This window comes from Hevea brasiliensis, chromosome 3, assembly GCF_030052815.1.
Source record: "Hevea brasiliensis isolate MT/VB/25A 57/8 chromosome 3, ASM3005281v1, whole genome shotgun sequence".
NCBI lineage: Eukaryota > Viridiplantae > Streptophyta > Magnoliopsida > Malpighiales > Euphorbiaceae > Hevea > Hevea brasiliensis.
The window spans coordinates 18,951,849-18,975,244 of record NC_079495.1 but is presented as its reverse complement, the minus strand read 5'-3'; the positions used below and the strand labels follow the sequence as shown (position 1 = coordinate 18,975,244).

Below are 23,396 nucleotides of genomic sequence, written 5' to 3'. Positions count from 1 at the left end.
ATTTTATAAATAATAATGAAAGTCTTAAAAATCAAATTTTCACATCAAACGCCAAAATTGGTAAAATTTTTAGAGTTGATGAGATTTTAAAAAATAATAAAAAATTATTATATGCAAAAATTTATTAAATCAAAAAATTATGAAATTATCTTTAATCATAATTTTTTTTTTTGTTTTCTTTTATATAATATATATAGAGGAAATAGCTAATGTAAAATTTTTTTTGTGTTTAAAATCTTCATTTAAATTCATAAATACATGTTAATATTTTTATAAGCTAGGCGACAATTACTTTGTGGCCATAAAATTATTTTTAAGTCAACAAATTAAAATTTTAATATAAACTTTTTTTACTAAATATTAAAATTGGACTCGGATTATTTATTTTCAATTTTTTTTATTGTTTTTAGAGTTGATGAGATTTAAAAAAAATCATTATTATTAAAAAAAATAGTTTTTAATAGTATATAAGGATTTTTTTTTTCCGAAAGATATTGTAGATTTCATTAACAAACTGGCCAGAGGCCCAAATACAAGCAATAATCCAGCAACAATACTCAAACTCTGCACAAAGAAGGCCGAAGCCCAAATCAAGAAAAAAACCCTAACAGAGGATGAATATAAACCCAACCCAATGCTCATGACCCGGAAGGAATGCTCGCTGCGCCGTAGAGAAATACACCAGAGGAAGCTCGGCGAAGAACCATGGCAAACTCAGCATAAACAACATATTAATACCGGTTGGAGATGAAGGAAAACGATTGAAGTACCATTAGAGGGCTGAAGAAACGGCTGGAAAAGTCTTAAAAGAAGACCCTTTAGATAATAGCGACCCCATAAGCATCAGGAAGAGAAGCTGGAAGCCCATACAAGCCAAAGACTCCTCGCCATGGATCTGTCATCGGTGCTAAAGGTGGAGAAAAAAAACAGAGCTCTCATGTTGGTCAGCGATCACCCATAGGCGTCGGTAAGGACCCCGAGATGTCTCCTTCTCCTGTCTCTTACCAAATCAAAACCACACCTTTAAGCAGAACATTACCCATCATTGTGAACCACTGAACAATGGCTACACAAGATTCCCTGCATGCAACAATCACAGGAAAAAACAGCAGAAAATGAATCTATCTATCGGAGTTATCGCAGCCACTATAGCAAGTCCCTCTTCCCTTTTCGTAGACTGCACTCCAACTACTAAAAAAAAAAAAAAAAAAAAACTATCTACAATTCCACCCAGAGTAGAGAGGGAACCCACAAGACAGGTGGGAGGAGGGACAGCCCTCCCCCACCCGAAGGGGCAGAGAAAGGCCGCCTGGTGCGACAGAAATCAAGCTCTTGAAACCCTTGAGAAGACACAGAAAAAAGAAAGAAAAAGGAGGCAGATATGGACTTTCTTCCCATATTCATAAAAACAACCTCAAAACTTCAAATAAGAACCTTCCATTCTTAACACTTGATATCAATAGTACCTCTTCTAAATTCTTTGCCAATTGTCTTCCCAATTTTGATAAGGACATGTTTGGAATTACCCTTTTCTTTTCCTTTTTCTTCTTTTTTTCCTTGTCAAAATTTTTTAGGCTTGTGATCATATGTAAGTCAGCTTTGACACACCATATTTAGGCCTATTTGTAGATATCTTATTAATGAAATTGAGATAATGGCAAAAAAAAAAAAAAATCCAAATTTTACACATTTTAACAATTCCGCATTGAACTTTCTTTTTTAAAATTACATATTGAATTCCTAATAACGGTGCAATTATATTAGCTATTAACCACACCGTTAGAAATTAACAGAACTACCACCTCATTTATATTAATCTCACAATTATAATTATAAAAATAGTAAAGATTGGGATTTTTTTATCCATTTTCCGTTAAAAAATAGTTTGAGATTTAATGAGTAAAGCTGGAAAGGCGGACATCAATATATATATATATATTGTAAAACTTAGAAAAAAGAAATCCAAAACAATTCTGGAAAATTCTTGACATGATGAAGAATTAATTTAACAAATAATAAAAATATTAATTATACTATTTAAATATAAAATTTAATTTAAGAGATTAAGTTATAAGTTTTGTCAAATCTTAAACTAAATTATAGTTTACTAAATTCTAATTTAGGTGTTGAATAAAATTTCTTTGATTTTGAAAGGTTTGGTTTAATTATCTATAAATAAAAGGTTTAAATAAAATGAGCAACAAATGCAATATATATATATATATATATAACAAATTGAGAAATATTAAAATTAAGTTACCATGAGTAATAAAATCATATAAAAATAATTTGAATTGAGATGAGGCTATCAAAATTTTAATATGTGATCATTTTTATAATCATAAAAGAATTTATTAATATCAAAATATTTTTACTTGATGAGAATATTAGTATATTTAAGGGTAAATTACCAAAAAATATCTCAACTTTTGCTCAATTATAATTAAACAAAATAACATAGTATTACTGTTAAATTTAACAATTAATTTTGATGGTGGGATAGAAGGGCGAGGTGAAATTGTTAAAAAAATAAAGGATATGGTAAATTTGTAAAAATTACCAAAGATTGGAATTTTTTTTTTTTTGGTGATTTCCCCTATATTCAATTAATATTTATTTTAATTCTTAAATTTTATAAATATCCTTTTTAATATTTTTCAAAATTTCATTTAATTATAAAAATTATAAATTATAAATATGAAAATAGGTAAAATATTTGAAATTAAATTTCAAGAATAAAATTGTAAATACATCGTGCATTACATTAGATACTGTTAATCAATTAGAGTTTTAAAATTATAATTAAAAATAATAAAACAAATTGATAAACTATACATTAAAGAGAAAATTAAATTGAATTAAGGACTTGCAGGCTTGATTTCTAGTTTAACTAGTTAATCCGATAAATAAAACAATAAAGAATTTAACAATTAAATTGATGTTAGATTGAGCTTTAAAAAAAAAATAAAAAGTAATTTTGATTTTTGAATGCTACATTATGATAGATTCAATCAACAATTCTAACATGTTGGTAATTTTATCCTTTTTTTTTTTCCTTGAAGAGGAATGAATCTACAATTTTAAATAAAGAGATAAATGGCTAATTAGTAATTAAATTAGCAGGCAAGCAAAACATTACAAGTATATCTAGAATTTATAGAACTCAATTAATTATGATGTGCAACTAATTAATTTAGCCAGCTAAAACATTTTAAAATTGTAGAATTTCTGACACGTATCCAAGAATAAATAGAGTGTAAAACAAAGTTGTCAAGTGTGCAAGGATTTGCTTCCCATATTCATCAAATACAACCTCAACACTCCCTGTAAAAACCTTCCATTCTTAATACTTGCTATCAATAGTACACCTTCTAAATTCTTTGTCAATTTAATTTTCTATGCAATTTTGGTAAGGACATATTTGGAATCACCCTTTTATTTTCCTTTTCTTCTTTTTTCCTTGTCAAAATTTTTTAGGCTTGTCAAAATTTAATTTTCTATGCAATTTTGGTAAGGTTATTTTGTTTCTGTTAATTTCTAATAGTATAATGATTTTCTTCCCATATTCATCAAATACAACCTCACAACTCCCTATAAGGACCTTCCATTCTTAACACTTGCTATCAATAGTAAACCTTCTAAATTCTTTGCTAATTTTGGTAAGGACTTGTTTGGAATCACCCTTTTATTTTCCTTTTCTTCTTTTTTCCTCGTCAATATTTTTAAGGTCTGTGATTATAAGTAATCCAGCTTTCACATACCATATTTTACATATCTTACTAATTAAATTGGGATTTTGACAAAAAAAATTTCCAAATTTTACTTATATTTATAATTACACCCTATTTTTCTTTTTTAATAATTGCATACCAAGTTATTGACAACAATGCAATTGTACTCTGTCATTAGTCACACCGTTAAAAAATAACAGAACTGTCATTTCAACTATATTAATCTCCAAATTAACCTTAAACCCTAATAACCTAACCTAATTAAAAGAGATAAAGTGTTGAGGATGAAATTTTAATCAAGGGATAAATACTATATTTTAATTTGCAGGGCAAATTATCTTTTTTAATTAGGTTAGACTATTAAAGTTTAAGTTTAATTTAAGGGATTAATATAACTGAGGTGGCATTTTTTGTTCATTTCTAGTGGTGTGATTAACGAAAGGGTATAATCGCATTGTTGTTAATAATTCAGGGTGCAATTATTTAAAAAATAAAGTTCATGCTATAGTTATAAAAATAAATAAAGTTTGGAAATTTTTTACTATTTTTCCAATTAAATTCAGTAATTCATCTTTGCATGCTCAGAAGCAATATATATATATATATATATATATATATATATATATATATATATATATATATATAGTTTGGAAATTTTTGGCCATTTTCCCAATTAAATTCAATAATTCATATTTCTATATTCACAGAGAAGATAATAATATCCACTCAAATCCAATCTTTTATTTTTTAAAAATTTTTAATAGGGAAAAAAGATATTGAGATATGAATGTATAATCTTATACTCTATGAAACATGCATGCACTCTATTATTTGTACCATAGAAGGTTTTCTTGGTGCATGCATGTAATTAAGCACCCATGCGTTAAATGGCAAAAGTTCCAAAAGAGGCAAATATATACCTACTGCCTAAGCAATTAGAAGAACCCTAATTTGGATAAAATGCTAGAAATAGTATCCAATCTGTCACCTTTTCATGGCCTATACTAATTCTGGTCATCCTTCCTTTCCTTCATCAGACCCACAGAATCCTTATCAATTCAGCATACAGTTATATACAGTGACTGTATAATTAAGTAATTAATTAATTATATTTCTTCCTCTTGCTTCTGAACATTTATATATATAGGTGTATTCCTTTCCTCATTACAGTCTCTTCTTGCTAGCCAAATACCCTTTAATTAGATGACAGAAGAGAGGAAAACAATGGGTAGAGGAAAAATAGAGATCAAGAGGATTGAGAATGTGAACAGCAGACAAGTTACATTCTGCAAGCGACGTAATGGGTTGCTCAAGAAGGCTAAGGAATTGTCTGTACTCTGTGATGCTGAAGTTGCTGTCATAGTCTTCTCTAATACAGGGAAGTTATTCCAATTCTCTAGTGCCAGGTAACTATCTATCTATCTATCTATTTTCCTCTCTCTCTTTCGTTAAAGATGTTATTATTTTTATTCTAAAATCAGTTATATATATATATATATATATATATATATATATATATATATATATATATATTGTAGAATAAATGTTTGAACAGTCTCTGGTAGACCGTGGTTCGTTTTATTAACACCAATTGTTTGTTTATTTTGGAAGCATGGAGAACACTCTCACAAGATACTGCCAAGGCTTGGATTTAGAATGGCTTGAACTTTCTCATGATGAACATGAAATAGAGGTATGTTCACAACAAAAACACATATTTTGAATCATTTGAGAGTCCCTGATTAACATAATGATTGTTTTGTGAGAATCATTTCAGAAACAGAAGGCACAAAGGGCAGCAGAATTGAGGACACTGAAAGATGAAGTCTCACAACTACGGTTGTCATGCTTGTAAGTGATGATGAATTGGTCTGAATTTGATGCAATTAATCGTCAGTTTCTAATAATCTAAAGTTATTTACAGGCAAATGATGGGTCAACAACTACATGGCCTGAGCTTCAACGACCTTCGACACCTAGAACGTCAATTAAGTAACGGATTACACTCTGTTGAGGACAAGAAGGTACAGTTTTAATATAAACATTTAATCACTATCATTAATAATCAGTCTTATACTAAATTAGAAAATGATCATGTCAAAAATCTAGCAACATTAGCTAAAATTGAAGATCCTGTTGAATTATACAATTTATTTATACGAAAATTTGAGATCCTGTTGATGAATTAAATCTTTGGATTTTCATCAGAAGCAGAAGATCATTGAAGAGAATGAAAGGCTGCGGAAACAGGTAATTTTAATCAATCAATCAATCAATTAAAGATAAACCTGATTTAATGAAACATTTGAAAGTGTAAAAATATTTTCATATTTGATAGAATATTATGCACTGATTAATCAATTATAGGTGGAGGAGCTTCAACGAACTGTCAAAACAGCTAACTATGATGGTGGAGAGAAGGAAGAAGAAAGTGATAGTGATATTTCAGTGACTTCATTGCAACTGGGGTATGATCCTTTTATGCATCTTCATATATATTGGTTTAAAATTTATATTAATTCAAATAAAATATTAATTTTTAGAAAAGTTAATTAAACAAAATTTATATTAATTCAAATAAAATATTAATTTTTAGAAAAATTAATTATGTTTATTTAGTTATCATGTCAAAAACTAAAATTGACAAACAGTTAAATTAAATTAAATTATACGAGTCATCAATTTAACTTTCAATTGAATTTTTAATTTTATCATTTTAAATTTTATGTGAAATAAAATAAATTATATTTTATTATCTCATATCTAGTTAATTTTTATTTTTTTGAACTTTTTTTTATATTTTGATAGGTTGTCTTGTGATGGTAATAAGAAGAGGAAAGCAAGTAAGAGTGAATCCGTGTGCAACGATTCAAGGAGTCAAATGGGTTCAGAGTGATTCACCATGAAAAGAAATCATTCTATGCAATCGTTGTATGTACAACGAATAATTTTTAATAAAGATGAGATTCCTATGAACTCCATCATGATTAGATATTACAATAAAATCGTTGTAATACAACAATTGTACTCTAAATTTTCTGTGCTGAGATAACCTTTTCTAGTTCATGTTTTTAAATAGAATAAAGGATGGGTATTTTATTTACAATTTTCTTAGCGTTTAATATTTAATAATTAATTTTATTTACCTTTAGCATGATAAAAAAAAAAAGCCACGATATCATTCAATTCATGACCAAAAATCAAGTGAAAAGAAAAATGCTTGCCATGAAAATCTGACATCAAAGCATTTTAATTTCTTCCACCGATGGCCATAATAACTCTGATGTGGGATCAATTAGAACAGGATATCTTAGCTTTAAATGTAATGAGCAGGTTGCTTATTCACTGAAATTTGGCGACAACAAAATAGACACTTCTGGTTAAACAGAAAGGGAATGAGACAGATCAGTAAAGACAAGGATCAGAGAGGGCTTTGAGGCTTATGAATGTGTATTTAGATTTTACTATTTTTTTTTATTATATGTTGTTTATATTGATTATTTGTGATTAATTTATTTTTTATAATTTTTTATTAATTTTTCATATATAATATAATATTATTATAATATATATTTTCAATAATTAATTAAATTTAGTTATTCATCATCATATAACAAACTAGAGAATTGCTGTATGCATTGTGGTTATTAATAATTTTATTATATATTTTTTAATTTTAATATATAAAAATAATATAATTTTTTATTTTTCATTAATTATTTCATATTTTATTTTTATTACTTTTTATTTGTCTAACTTTATAATAAAAATTTTAGAATAAAAATAAATAAAACATATTTATATATAATATAAATATAAATATATGTAATTAATATATGTTAATATATTGTAACTTACCTTATCATAATGATTATTCATTATAGTATTAAGAGATAACTATTAGATAATTTCTAATTTACATATACATAATTGAGAAATTAATAAATTAATTATAATTCAAAATAATTAAATAACTAATTAATAAAAAATGAAAAAATTTAATAAAATTAAATAAATTATATTTTACAAATAAATTTTCACTTAGCATAATTTCATCGTCATAGTTGAACTGATATTCTATTAACTGATATTCTATTATACATGCTAGTAATTTAATTTTTTATATATAAAGTTCTATTAACTCCTATTCCCATTTCATTTTTGAACTGACATCAATGGCATATATTTATATTAAACTACATGTAAAATTTTATGGGTGGGAGAGATCATTTCATCCAAAAGCCAATAGACACCCAGCCAAATTATATCTGGACCTTAATTTATTTGGGATTAACTTGCTAATTACATCCTAAACTTTTTTAACATATTAAAACACTTAAAACTGTTATTTTTCATAATAATTGAATACAAATTGACACAATCAATAGTTCTTATAAGTATGAAAAATTCTTGTATGCACTCAAATATATATACATTAAACCAATAGAAATTTAATAAATCATAATTTTGAATATGTCTTACAATGATTATATGTTTGGGTGTATTTAGAACTTTAAGTGCACACATGTAAAAGTGAGTGAACCGACAGAAATGATGCTGATGTGGAATAATTGAATATTAAGATGTTATTATTAAATTAAATAAAGTATTATTTTGCAATTTTGCCCCTCTTTCCCTTCTCACTTTCACATCACTGCCCTTTTCCTTTCCCATTATCTCTTTCTTCTTCTAAAGAGTAGAGAATTACACTTGAGAGCAATGGTAGAGATTAAAGGTGAATTAAAGAAGTTGATAGAAGGCGGCATCTGTTCTTCTCTTAAACCCATAATTTGCAACTAAAAGATGAGTCTCTTTTATTGCTGGTAGTAACTATTAGGCAATGGAAGGAGTGCTTGGAGTAAAAGATGAGTTTCTTTTCATGCTAGTAGTAACTATTAGGCAATGGAAGGAGTGCTTGGAGAGACATTTAGCCTTGATTGATTTGCAGTCATATAGCCTTCCACCAATAGAATTTTATACTTGCATGCTATATTCCAATGCTCTTTTGAACGGATCTTTCCATGTTTCTTCAATAAAAAGTTTAGAAACTTCTTTCATTGTTTGTCTTTGAAAAAATAATAGAGCCTAATTTATCTCAAAAATCTAATTCATTTTAAATTAATATAGGATATTTATTCACCTTTTTATATCTAAGACTAAATACTTAAAGCGTGAAACACTTATAGATTGTATACCTCGCAATGATCCCGATGCTCTAATTATTCAACAAAATGTTTAAATTTGAAATTTTACAAAAATGACTGCGCTTCTACTGAATTAAACTTTAATGGTTCACTTGACATTTTTGCAGATATCTTTAGGCACAACGTGAAGTCTATTCCTGTATGCTTTTTTTTATTTGAGAAGTTGAACACTTGGTCGCCAAAGCTAGTGTCAGTAGTTATCTAATTTCTTTTATATAGTGATTAAGAACACATCAAAGGTGGGTCCTATGTATGTTATCATTAAACCTACCTAATTAATTATTACTAATCTAAGCAATTTATTTAATTAAATTAAGTTGGTGGCTTATAATCCAAAGTCACACTTAATAAAACTAAATAAATAAGATTTAAATATTGTCATAAACATTATATTATATTAAGAAATGAAGGGCAATTGTCCAATCGACGATGGTGATGTTAAATTGTTGAAGGAGATGACATATTGAGCATGCTTCTGAAACCGAAAGGAAAATGTCTGCTAGTGGCGTTAGTATTGCCACCTGGTACAAAGTTGTCACCAATCCTTGACCCCCAATGGTAGGCCACCAATGAAATTAGCCACAAGGAAATTGGGAATTGAATTCTGAGACCATGCAAAGTTTGGAACCGTCCAAATTTTTTATTTTTTATTATTATTATTTTTTGACTGAGCAACATCAATTTTTTTTTATCAAATTTCTGCTTTGAAAATGGATCAATTTTTTAAAAGAAAATGATTGAGAGATCAGATTGATTTGTATTTAATGTGTATTAATAGGTTTTTAATAATGTGAAATACCTTAGTTACCCTTCATGTTTTTAGATTTCAGGTGTCTCTTCATTTTATGCTCTTTTCTCTTATAATTTTCCTTTAATTATATTTATTGATTCTCTTCTTTTAAATGAATAATAAATTATGTTTTTATTTTCAAGATAAGGGAAAAAATTTCTTCTCTAAAAAAAAGTAGTTACATATGTATAAAAATTAAGGATATGATATAAAGTCATATGCCTTATAAAACATTGGAGTCTTATTCTATAGATAACATGATTTTGTAAAACATAAATTTATAATTATTTTAATATATATAGAGAGAGAAACTACATTGATTATATAGCCTTTAGTTGAGTAGTTGTGTAGATTCAATCAATTGATTATGTATAATATTACATTGATTAAATAAAATTGAGTTGATTGAATCAATTTGAATATATAACAAGTCAAATTGACCATATTTTAATCAATTAAGCATTTAATTAATTAATTGATTATGTGCATTATCATATTGATCCTATATATTTTGAGTTAATTGTGATAATTACCATTTAAATGATTTGATTAAATATATATTTGAGTCAATTGAATTAGTTTGAGTATGTGACATATCATATTGATCATATATTTTAGTCAACTGAACTTTTAATTAAGTAAATTGAATCATTTCAGTCATTTAATTAATTCAATTGAATATATATTTAAGTCAATTGAATTAATTTGAATATGTGATATGTAATATTTATCATATCATATGCTTTCATTAATTGAGCCTTCAATTAAGTCAATTGAATCAATTGATTATATCATTTAAATTATTCAATTAAATATATATTTTAGTCAATTTCACATTGCTCATATATATTTGAATCAATTAAATCAATTTAAATATGTAACATGTCACATTAATTATATATTTTAGTCAATTGAACTTTTAATTAAGTCAATTGAGTAAAAATATAATCTTTATATCAAAAGAAATCTTTTTTTTTTAAATTAAGTCAATTGAATTCATTTGAAAAAACAACATTAATTAATTATTTATTATTATATGTACATTAATTGAGTATTTAATCAATTTAAGTTTAGATTGTTCATTTCAAATATAAGAAAGTAATATATATTATATTTTTTAATATTAATTGAAACATTTAAATAAAAAATATTATTAATTAATTTTTATTTTTAAATTAAATTATTTTTTAATTTATATAAATATATTTTTTTCTAAATGTAAAAACTTAATTAAATAAATATAAAAAAAAATTGTATGATTAAAAAAAAAAAAGGGTCTTTGCTATTGGGAGTTGCAGTCATTAATAAGAATGAGTGATGCATCTTATTACTCTTTCCAACAAAAGATAAAATGGGTCCTTTCCTATTCATGGAGAGAACAGGAACTGGGGCATGAAAAAGGGCTTTGTGATAATTCTCTCTAGAGAGAGAGATTGAGAGAGTTCTCCCTTTATAATGAAATTTATAGCTACAATAAATGCAGCATAAAAAATTTCAAATGAATATTGTTATTCCTATGAAAATAATTTAAAGAACATTTTAGTAAAATAAATAAATTTTTATGCATGAAATGATCTTATTATCCCATTGATCACATTAAATATGAATTAAGTTGATCCCTCAATCATCCTATTTTTTATAAAGTAAAATAGATAAGTTTTAAAGTTACAAATATCCAACCTAGAAAGATTACAAGAAGATACTAAAACAATTTACTTCACAAAAATATTTAACAAAATTATTCTAATATTTTTTAACATTTTTATTTGAAAACTATTACTATTTTTGATACAGGAGCTCATCCAAAGTATATTGAAAAAGAAAATATTACATTAAAATATTATGAAAGGCAATAAGCAAGCTTAAAACTGCAACCAATGTCTACATGAAGATAGGCTACAAAATTGATGCTACAGTAATTAATAATAATGTAAATATACCTACTTTATTTATTTGAATACAAAATATACATCATACATTATTATTAGGTTAATTATGATAATATTTTTACAAAAGATTAATTAAAAATAATAATTTTTCCTTCACTGGAAAATAAAAAATAAGGAATATTAATATGTTAAAGGAATTAACACTATAAATAGGAGAATGGTGAGAAGGTTGTTCGACTTTACCTATGGAGAGGGGCTTTTGCGTATTACAGAGAGTGATTTTGCCAATTATTAAGGATTTAACTTTGTCCATTGATGAAAAGCTCTTGCCTATTGTAGTCGCATGGAGTTTCGATTTAAGGTAAAGAAAGGACATAGAATTTAAGAAGACGGAATTCTTGTCCATTAATGAGAGGTCTCTTGCCCATATAGTTGAAGACACATTTTATGGTATAGTAATTATAGTAGTAAATATATTGAGTTATATATAAAGAAAATTAAGAAAACTAACTAATATATTTACTATGATTAGTTTAATGTAAGTGTTCTCTTGGGTGTAATTGGGATTATGAGTAGTATAAATTTGAGTTTGTAATAGATGATTTATTATTATTATTAGTGGAAGATGACATACCCGTGCATGTAGTTTTATGTAAAAAAGGTGAACCACGTAAATATTGGTGTTTTGTGTGTTTAATTTCTTTGCAATTTACATGCTTTCACAGTGTACAACATAATATTTAACTATAAAGTTTTTTGGAGCACGAAATTTTTAGACAATTCTATATATTTAATATCTAGTCCAATATGATTCAAGCAAATATATGAGATACATATATTTAATACATGAGAGATTTTTCTTTTCTAAATTCATATGTTTGTCTTGTGTACAATTTAGTTTCTGAGGTTTGATAAAACCTATAATTTAGTCCCTGTATTTTCAAATCTCATGGATTAAATTGCTTAGTTTTAAAAATATAAGAACTAATTAAATTATAAATTTTGTTAAATTTTAAAAACTAAATTATAATTTACCCATATATAAATAAATGAAGAAGAAATATATATTTTACTCTTTTATTTATCATTAATCTTGCCAAATTGAATTATAATACTGATTTAATCATCAGAGTGTACATGAAAACAAATTTGGTCTCCCATTTTAACCTCTTGTTTGCGGTAAAAATTTCCATCCACCACCTCATCAACAGTTTAACTACCACCTCTTGTTTGAAGTGTAGAATAATTTCAAATTATAACTAAAAAAATTATTACATGAGTACAATTTAGAAGAAATGGAAGATCTGATTGAGTGTTATCTCATATGGCAGAATCCTAAATTACCCGAAGGGATGCAATTGGCAATTAAGCTAGAGCTTCTATTCCTTCAACACTGTGGCTACGTCGGATTGTCCATTGAGAACCTGATAAGGGCATCTTGTTTGCAACTGTTTATATATAATATATGTACAAGTCCCCATCATGCTTCAACTACTTCTTAGCCCTTCCTGATTCTGATCCAACGGTCAACATTAGGTCATATAAAATTATTACAAAACGGGAGACGGGGCCAACCATAAAAACAAATCATCATCATCATAACGAGAGAGCAGTTATCAACAACAGATAATTCCACTTCTTAACAATATCACAGTCAGATGGAAACCAATTATTGACCGTTGGATTATAACGGACGGTAGAGATCAATGAGGAAAGTTTTGAAGCAGGAGGGATCATGATGGTGTGGTTTGCAGGGAACATATGCATATGAGAGTGTCTAAGCAAATGATCATCATCACCACAAGCCTCCATAGACTCCCTTTATATTGGCCACCATCAAACACCATCAACACCTTGTCGGCCTCTTCAACCTCTGAATCTCTCTCTCTCTCTCTCTCTACCTCACTTTCTTGATCAAGAAACAAGAAATCTCCATTTCCAGGTCCTGAGTTTTTCTCTCTTTCTTTCTTCCTTTAAAGCATGAAACGCCAAGAACTCATCGCCCTTCAAAGAAACAGTAGCTGTAGCAGAAGCACAAGAAAGATCATCCCTTCAAACCACATGAGATCAACACCTCCCATACCTGAACAGGAAGACATCTCCGATAAACTTCTCATTCGCAGAGACTCACCGGTACAGCGACTCAACAAAATCCATTCAAGATTCTCTTCCCTGCTTCGTTCTATCTTCAAGATGGTTTCTTTTCCCAATATAATTATCCCTAACTGTAAATGGCTTTCCCTCCCCACTCACCTCTCAATCACACCATCTCTTGGCCGGAAAGTCACTGGTACACTTTTCGGTCACCGCCGTGGACATGTCAGCTTCGCAGTCCAGGACGATCCCAAGTCTGAACCGGTGTTGTTACTAGAACTAGCCATGTCAACGTCCATGTTAGTGAAAGAGATGTCGTCAGGTCTGGTTCGGATCGCGCTGGAGTGCGACAAGGTACAGGTTCCGGTTCCGGGTGGAGGTACCAGGTCAGGGAAGCTATTTAACGAGCCAACGTGGACTATGTACTGTAATGGGAGGAAGTGTGGATATGCAACGTCGCGCACGTGCACAGGCCTTGATTGGCACGTGCTAAGCACCGTTCAGAGCGTTTCCGTTGGAGCTGGGGTTATTCCGATGATGGAAGATGGCCGGAAGAGTGGCGGTTCAGAGGGTGAATTGCTGTATATGAGAGCAAAGTTTGAGCGAGTTGTAGGTAGCCGTGACTCGGAGGCATTTTACATGATGAACCCAGACGGAAATGGAGGGCCTGAACTCAGTATATTTCTTCTAAGAATATGAAAAAGGAGACGAAAAAAAAAAATACACACTATAAGAAGAAAGACTTTGTTGTTGGGATTTATCTTTTAGGTAATTAATGTAAGGTGGAGATGTTTGTTTAATTAAATTAGTGACATGTTTGATGTATTTATAATTTTCTTTCTAATTTTTGTATATCTTTTATTAAATGGAGTACAATAGGTAGAATAATATATAACTGATGAGTCGCACAAATAGATATAATATTTTTTTTAATTATAAAAATAAATAATTTTAAAATAAATAGATAAAAAAATTTGATCTCAATATCTCTCTACTTCTTATATTTTCGAGATAAATGAATATAAATTAGACTATCCCTACTTAGCATCTTTATGCTTCTATTACATGCCCATCCTCTGTTTTGCTTGTTAGATTTTATAGTCACCTCATGTAATAATGGAAAAAGAAAAGAAGAAAATACAAGCAAAAGAAAAGAAAAACTTCGAGGTACGTCATTGGCTAAATTAATGGTTAACAATTAACATGTTTGATTGAATGTCTTTTTCATAATATATAAAATTTAATATAATATAAATTTTAATTATTTTCTTTTTTAAAAATATTAATATAAATAAGTTTTTAATTCTAATGGAATTTCAACCTTTCATAATGTGTTTTCATTTGGCATTGAATTTCAAGATTAAAAAATTTTTTCTAAAAAGAAAATTACACGTTGAGAAAATAGTTTAAAAAATATTATTTTATTATTTTAATTTTTTTATGGTTTATTGAATTTAATTTTTAATTAAATATTGGTATTATTTTATTATAATAAAAAGAGAAAATGATGTTTACGTGCATATAATATGCACGCGTGCATGTCGCTAAAATGTCATACATAAATAAAAATAAATTAAAAATGGTTCATTATTGGCTTATTATTGTTTAATATTGTTATAAATAAATGCTTAATTAAGAATGACTTTGGTGCAATTAATTAATTAGTTAATGCGCAATTTGAAGTTAAGAAGTACATGTCATGAAAAAATAAAGAAAGGTTCAAGTATTGGAGACTTAAAATAGAGCTACCATTTTTTAAATATGTCATTAGGCATTTTTTAAATATGGCAGCAATATAAAAAAGGGTTCTCTAATAATTCAATCATTGAATTCCTTTAATCTTTAAATATTATACGTCTCCTTTAAAAATTTTGAACATATTAAAAAATATGTCTCTCTAATTCAGTCTTCTTCCTTCATTTTCATTTTTTTTTTTTTTGAATTTAGCTGAGTTTGATTCTGTTTAGCTTGTGCAAGGAAATGTGGTCTTCCTCATCGATTAGGTTTTGGATTCCTTCCCCACCTTAAATTGATTGTGGAAAATTCATTTTAGGTTTGTTTTTGCTGATCTGGAGCTTCAAAGGGAGGGTTTCCAGAAGTTAGGAGGTTTAGCTCATTGTTGATTTGTTGAAAATCTAGGTCTAGGAGAGTTATCGTTTTGCTTGAAGGGAGGACTTTAAGCCTTGCATGAACGTTGACTACTCTAGAAGTACATGTCTCTTTCTCTCTATTTGAAGGTTGATCCTCAACCTATAAGAGATTGTGAGACTAGTGAATTTGCAGCATCACCCTTCCCAACCGACCTACGGTCTTGACGAATGGAGTATCCGTATGTAGCCTTTATGTTGTGGTTTTTGTTTCTTGCTTCGGACAATGGGTTTCTCCAACTTTCCTTCTGGCGTTTCTCCCTTAGAGCAAGGAGGTGAGGGCGACGCTAATATGCGAAAATGGTTGAGTCCTCTGCTAGAATAGAGTTCTTTAATTAAGTATTGAGCTGAGTTTCCTTGTATTTGGGTTGTTTTGATATGAGACTGGCTTAGGCCTTCTACATTATAATGCAAAATCTTCTGCATGTTGAAAAATAGATTGAATACATAAGTTTATACTTTATAAAAAACAAAAAAAAAATCTCACTCTATTCTAAACTTTTAAAATATTTTATGACGCACCTCAACTCCTGTAAATGTGCCACGAATTAATTCTAATCAAAGTGAAATTAAAATACCACTTGTATTCTAATCAGTAAATCACCATATTAATATGATTGAAGTTCACACTCTTTAGTTTGGAGGTTTTAAGAATGTTTTAATTTTAATTTATAAAAATTTAGGTATATTATGATATATTTTAAAAATTTAAGATATTACGTAATATTTTTAATAAAATTTAAGTGTGAAATGATGTATTTTACCTTCAAAAATATATATTATATTATGAGTTATGAAATTAGTTTAAAACATTCATATCACTCTACAAGTTTAAATTATAAAATGATAACAGTAAGACAAAATTATCACACGTCAAATTATAGATACCATTTGATTTATTAAAAAATTTTATTAATTCAGCAGTTGACAGCCTCAATTAAATATTATAAATATTTGACAATTAACCATTATGAGTGAATATTATAAACAGATAAGCTGATTAATATTTCATCTTTATAGCATTACTTATATTATATATAAACAATCAATGATGAATAATTAGGCCAATCTTTTCTTTACTAGAAATGAAAATGTTTTAAATTCAACTCTTTTCATCTGCTGATTTAAAATTATTCATCTTGGTGAAAAAAATATTATATGTTCTATGAATTGTTACACAATTTACTGTGTTTATTAAATTCAAAAAAATATTTGATAATTATTTAATTAAAAATCTTGAATTTTAACACCACAACATATTAAATTTAAATATTATATTCACTAAACACATTAGATCATAGCTAACTCTTAATTTTTGTTAATTTAATACCATATATTTACTTCGATTAATAAATATAGTTCAAATTATTAGTTACTATTAAATAACACTAACGTGATGAATAAATGTCGCTGACATGATGAATATAACATTTAAGTGGCACTCGCGTGACACTTATGTGGTGAATACGTTTTATCATGTCAGACTATGCGCTCACCATGTCAATACTATTTAACAGTGACTATCAGTTTATATCACATTTACTAATAAAGGAAAAATCATGATATTAAATTAATAAAAATTAAACTATAATTTCTCATGTGTCAAAGTGTAAAACTACAAGATTTTTTTTTTTAATAGGTTTCAGAGAGATAACATTAAAAACTGTTTATTTTCAATGAAAGCGAAGGAAACAAAACATAACGACGTCGTTGTGAACTAGAAGAGTGAAGGAGAAGTCATTGGAGTTGGGTTTGTTTTTTGTGATGTATGAGATGCCATGAGAATGTTTATTAGAAACAATCAGCATTAAGTGGAAAACCAACAAGACCCAATCCTCCATTGTTAAAGATAGGGATTTAACATAAAAAGAATCTTGAGTTAGAGCTAGATAAGTAAGCAAAAGCAACAAGGAAGTGGGTACAAAGAGCAGGACGAAAAGACCTAATATGAATAGAGGAGCGATTTGAAATAATAAATCTATTATAGATTATTCACCTTTAGGTGAGAAAGGGAGAAGATTGCCTCTCTTTGTAGTTGTAACACCCCTATTTGTATAGTCTAGTATATTTCACTATTCCGGTGATCAGTGTTAGTCCGGACAATTAAGGGGATTAGAACCATATCTAAGACAACTAGATAAGCCCTAAACAAAAATAATTAGAAATTGTCAATTAGTTAAGTGTAAATAAGAAAAATAGAACATAAGAGGTTAATTGAGTCGAGAGTCACAGCGATGGGTGACCTTCTCGGGAAGGACTGCGAAGTCGGTTTAAACTCAAATTTCGAACTGTAAAATGTGACGCTGCGGTCCTTAAGACTATTGCGAACACAGTGGAAAAGAGAAAATCACGAAAAAGAATTGTTAAGCCGGTCAAATAATTAGGTCAGGAATCCGGAAGAAATATAAAATTATTTGCAAACCGGGTCGAACTGGCGAGGGGCAATTTGGTCAATTGACTCCGAGAGCTGACTCCTGACCTAACTGTCAAATAAAATCAGAGAAAAGAAAATTTTGGAATCAAGAATTAAATTAAAGAACTAAGGAAAAATAAATGAAAAAGAAAAACAAAAAAGAAAAAGAAAAGAAATTCAAAAATAAAATGTTTTATGTACTGCATTTCAAATTTTTATTGTGCACCACTGAGTATTTTTATACTCAGCGATAGCTTATTTTGCTGTCACAGATAGGAGCAAGGAAAAATCAGCAGAGTAAGCTGCTGAACTGAAAAAGCTTTCGCTGATTTTGTACGGGTATTATTTTATACCCAATGTAATTTAGTTTGATGTAAATAAATATTGTTCATATGTATTAATGTAAAATTGAGCAGTTGTATTTATAAATTGTAATAATATTATTTTTGGATTTTATGTCTGTAAAATTAAACTTGTGAATGCAATGTTGATGGAATTATTTTGAAATGGTTTGATTTGAGAATTTTGAGTTGAATTGAGATTATTTGGAGGTTGGGAGTTGTGGAAAAATTTATTGAAAGTGTTTTTTTTTCCAGGTATTTGAAGAATTATTTTCTCAAAATATAGACAGCACTCTGCCGAAATTTTTATAAAATTTGCGGAAAAATAAAAATGGACAAAATTTTTTACTAATTTTGAAACTTCAATTAAATGTTTTCAATTCCTACCAAAATGCTCACCACTTTCAAAATGTAAGAAAATGGTTTTAAAATCCCTTGTAGTATATTTAATGGGTTACCGGTAGGCGAAGTACGGTAATTCATTAGATATACTACGGGATCATGTTACATCCTACGAAAGGGTAGGGTGTGACATGTTTAGTGGTATCAGAGCCAGGTTTTTGAAGTATGTTTTACTTATGAATTTGTGTTTTTTTTTTGTTAAGTAGAACTGCTCAAGTGTCTTTAATTGATATGTATGACATATTTACATCATGAATATGCACTAACGGAGGTCAACCTCCTTGTATTTGATATCAGGAAGTAGAAATTTTTAAGAAACAGAATGGAAGAGGGAGATCATTCCGTGGAATAATCTGTTGAGGCTGAGGTTCAAGGGGAAGCCCCAGCACTCCAGAACGTGAGTGGGTCAGCCACTCCAGCTCCTACTCCAGCATCGCAGTTTCCTACTCAGTTTGCATAGCAGATGGCTGCGTTTTTCCAATAAATGGTGGGAAATGTGCCACCTCAAGCTCAGATGCAAGCACCTACAGCACAACCACAGCCCTCGGCTCGGCAATATGAAAAATTAATGAAATTTGGGGCCATCGAATTTAAGGGTACTGTGGATCCACTGGAGGCAGAACAGTGGTTAGAAAGAACGGAAAGGGTATTCAGAAAATTACAGTGTGCTGAAGAATTAAAATTTGAATACTCAGTATCTCTACTGCAAGGGGATGCATATGAATGGTGGAAGACCATCCCTCACAGCTTGGTTGAGCCACCTGTGCTGACATGGACAGACTTCCTGAGGGAATTCAGGCAGAAATGGGTTCCTGATGCTTATGTAGATATGAAATTGAAAGAATTCTTGAGCCTGAAGTAAGGGGACAGAACAATAGCAGAGTATGAGCAGGACTTTTCAAGGCTAAGCCATTATGCTGGAAGTTTAGTCTCCACCCCCAGAGATAGGTGTAAGAGGTTTGAGGCTGGGTTGAGGCCTAGCTTAAGAATGCAAGTTGTGGGATTCAGACACCAGAATTTTTTTGAGTTAATTTCACAAGCCCTGAAACTAGAAAGGATAGAATCAGAAGGGGAGGTGAAGAAGGGCACTCAAGAGAAAGAAAAGACTGAAAAGACTACTGGTCAAGCACCTGAAAGTGGTTCAGGGAAAAGAAAATAGTTTGGAGGTTCTAGCTCTCGTAGATCTGGCAGAGGCAGATTCTCTGGCCAAAGACCACCCCGGTCTGGTCAGCAGACCCAGCAAGCACCCCGAGGAGCTCTATCAGTACGGTAGTTTGAAACTTGTCACACAGTGGGGTTTGTTTCAAGGCCACAGGTGCATGTTTTAACTATGGAGGGAGCGGACATTTCGCTAAGGATTATACTAGTCCACACCGATCTGGACCTTCTGCTACATCTGAGGGATCAGCCCAAGTCTCTGCACCTAGAGGGTCACAGCCAGCTGGTAGAGGTAGAGGCAGAGGTAGGGGTCCTGGTAACACTCTGAAGTCAGCATCATAACCACCGGCACTCAAAGAGCGCACTACCGTGAGTGTATACAATGCGTCAGAGGGAGGAGGCTGAAACGTCGGACGTAGTAGCTAGTATTTTCTCCATCCTTGACCAAGATGCATATGTGTTGCTTGATCTCGGCTCCACACATTCATATGTTAGTGCTAGTGTGATGTTTTCTACTGCTATTCAGTGTGTACCAATGGACTATGATGTGCTAGTAACTAGCCCATTAGGCCAGGAGGTCAGGGTAAATAGACTATATAGGGATTGTCCTCTGGTGATCCAAGGACACACTTTTCTATCTAATTTGATTAAAATGCCCTTTAGAGATTATGATATTTTCTTGGGCATCGATTGGTTAGCCAGGCATCATGCCATGATTGACTGTAGACTGAAGACAGTCACTTTTGGTCTCTCTCAGTATGGTGATGTAGTAATACATGGGGAGAGGCAGTTATTGCCGTCAAACATCATTTTAGCCGCACTGGCCAGAAAAATGATTAGGAAGGGGTGTGAGGCGTATTTGGCACATGTGATAGACACCCAAGTGGGTAGTTTAGCATTGAGGGACATCCCTACGGTATGTGACTTTCCGGATGTGTTTCCTGATGAATTGCCAGGATTACCTCCAGAAAGAGAGATGCAGTTTGAGATTGATGTTATGCCTGGTGTGGACCCAATCTCCATAACACCATATAGAATGTCACCTGCAGAATTGAAAGAGTTGAAAGTGCAGTTGCAAGAGCTGCTTGACAAGGGCTTCATCCTCCCTAGTATGTCACCTTGGGGAGCGCCAGTGTTGTTTGTAAAGAAGAAGGATGGCACTCTCCGGTTATGCATTAACTATCAGCAGTTGAATAAGATGACAATAAAGAACAGATACCCATTGCCCCGCATTGATGACTTGTTTGATCAGTTGAGGGGTGCAGTTGTGTTTTCCAAAAATGACCTGAGATCAGGTTATTATCAGCTGAAAATATAAGAGCAGAGTATTTCTAAAACTGCCTTTAGAACCCGCTATGGCCATTATGAGTTCTTGGTTATGCCATTCGGGTTAACTAATGCTCCGGCTACTTTTATGGATCTGATGAACACTATCTTCAGACCATACCTTGACCAGTTTGTAGTTGTGTTTATTGATGATATACTAATCTATTCGAGGAGTGCAGAAGAGCATGATAGACATCTGCGGATTGTACTGCAGACTTTAAGGGAGAAATAGCTATACGCCAAATTATCGAAGTGTGAATTTTAGCTGAAGGAGATATTCTTTTGGGACACATAGTATCAGCAGAAGGCATTAAGGTAGATCCTAGCAAGATAGAAGCTGTCCTTAATTGGAAACCACCCAGAAATATCACAAAGATTCGCAGTTTTCTGGGGTTAGCTGGATACTACCGCCGATTTGTGAAAGGATTCTCCATGTTGGCATCTCCATTGACCAAGCTGCTTAGGAAAGATGTGAAATTTCAGTGGACGAATAAATGCCAACAGAGTTTTTGATGAATTGAAGAGGTGTTTGACTGAGGCTCCAGTCCTGACTTTACCTACCCCAGGTAAAGAATACACAGTTTACAGTGATGCTTCTCACAATGGGTTAGGCTGTGTATTGATGCAAGATCGAAATGTCATTGCCTATGCATCACGCCAGCTGAAACCGCATGAGAGGAATTATCCAACACATGATTTGGAGCTTGCAGCTATAGTGTTTGCTCTTAAGATCTAGAGACTATTTGTATGGGGCGAAATGCTACATCTACACAGATCATAAGATTTTGAAGTATTTGGGCACCCAGAAGGAGTTGAATTTGAGACAGAGGAGATGGTTAGAGTTGATAAAAGATTATGATTGTCTGATAGACTATCATCCAGGGAAAGCTAATGTTATGGCTGACGCCTTAAGTCGCAAGACTATGGCAAGTCTACGGGTTACTCCTTTGTCTATGGTACATGAGTTGAGATCATTACATGCCGGCTTAGAGATTAATAATGAGGGGCAGACAGCAGTTGCATGGCATGTACAGCCAGTGTTGATTGATCAGATTAGAATAGCTGCTCAGAATGATCAGAAGTATCAGAAGCTATTGGAAGAAGTCCGGCAGGGTAAGAAACCAGAATTCTCAATTAGAGATGATGGTCTACTGCTACACCAGGGCAGAATGTGTGTTCCTAATGATGTTGATTTGAGGCAAATCATTTTGAAGGAAGCACATGAGTCTCCTTTTGCCATGCACCCTAGTGGCACAAAAATGTATAGGGGGCTAAAGGAGCATTACTGGTGGATGGGTATAAAAAGAGATGTGGCAGAGTTTGTTTCCAAATGCCTAACTTGTCAGTAAGTGAAGGCAGAGCATCAAGTACCCGCTGGATTATTACATCCACTACCAGTACCAGAATGGAAATGGGAGATAATAATGATGAATTTTGTGATGGGACTTCCGAGGACACAGAAGAGTCATGATGCAGTATGGGTCATTGTTGACAGACTGACCAAGTCTGCTCATTTTTTGCCTGTCCGAATGGACTACAGTTTGGAAAGATTGGCCAAGTTGTACATTGATGAGATAGTAAGACTGCATGGAGTGCCAGTATCCATCGTATCAGACAGAGATCCTAGGTTCACTTTTAGATTCTGGAGTAGTCTTCAGAGAGCCCTAGGAATTAGATTGAACTTCAGTACGACATTCCACCCACAGACAGATGGCCAATCTGAGAGGGTAATTCAGATCTTGGAGGACATGCTACGGGCTTGTGTAATTGAGTTTGAGGGCAGTTGGGACACACACTTGCCTTTGATTAAGTTTGCTTATAACAATAGCTACCAATCAAGCATTGGGATGCCTCCATATGAAGCTTTGTATGGCAGAAAATATAGAACCCCATTGTGTTGG

The 23,396-nt window shown here is 30.8% G+C and overlaps 3 protein-coding genes across 3 annotated transcripts; all 3 read left to right on the top strand.

The window, feature by feature from the left end:
• The first annotated feature begins 4,910 nt into the window (after positions 1 to 4,910).
• Positions 4,911 to 5,608, top strand: LOC131178499 (agamous-like MADS-box protein AGL15). The gene is made up of 3 exons (XM_058143460.1): positions 4,911 to 5,137; positions 5,343 to 5,424; positions 5,509 to 5,608. The coding sequence occupies exons 1-3, from the start codon at positions 4,935 to 4,937 to the stop codon at positions 5,584 to 5,586; spliced, it is 363 nt and encodes a 120-aa protein (XP_057999443.1). The 5' UTR covers positions 4,911 to 4,934; the 3' UTR covers positions 5,587 to 5,608.
• Positions 5,609 to 5,643: 35 nt separating this feature from the next.
• On the top strand, positions 5,644 to 6,837 carry LOC110671311 (agamous-like MADS-box protein AGL18). Its single transcript, XM_058143461.1, has 4 exons — positions 5,644 to 5,755; positions 5,940 to 5,981; positions 6,099 to 6,199; positions 6,540 to 6,837. Exons 1-4 carry the CDS (start codon positions 5,660 to 5,662, stop codon positions 6,625 to 6,627), a joined length of 327 nt encoding a protein of 108 aa, XP_057999444.1. The 5' UTR covers positions 5,644 to 5,659; the 3' UTR covers positions 6,628 to 6,837.
• A 6,595-nt stretch (positions 6,838 to 13,432) lies between these two features.
• Positions 13,433 to 14,543, top strand: LOC110671318 (protein MIZU-KUSSEI 1). Its single transcript, XM_021833741.2, has one exon. The coding sequence runs from the start codon at positions 13,595 to 13,597 to the stop codon at positions 14,405 to 14,407; it is 813 nt and encodes a 270-aa protein (XP_021689433.2). The 5' UTR covers positions 13,433 to 13,594; the 3' UTR covers positions 14,408 to 14,543.
• Positions 14,544 to 23,396: the final 8,853 nt, after the last annotated feature.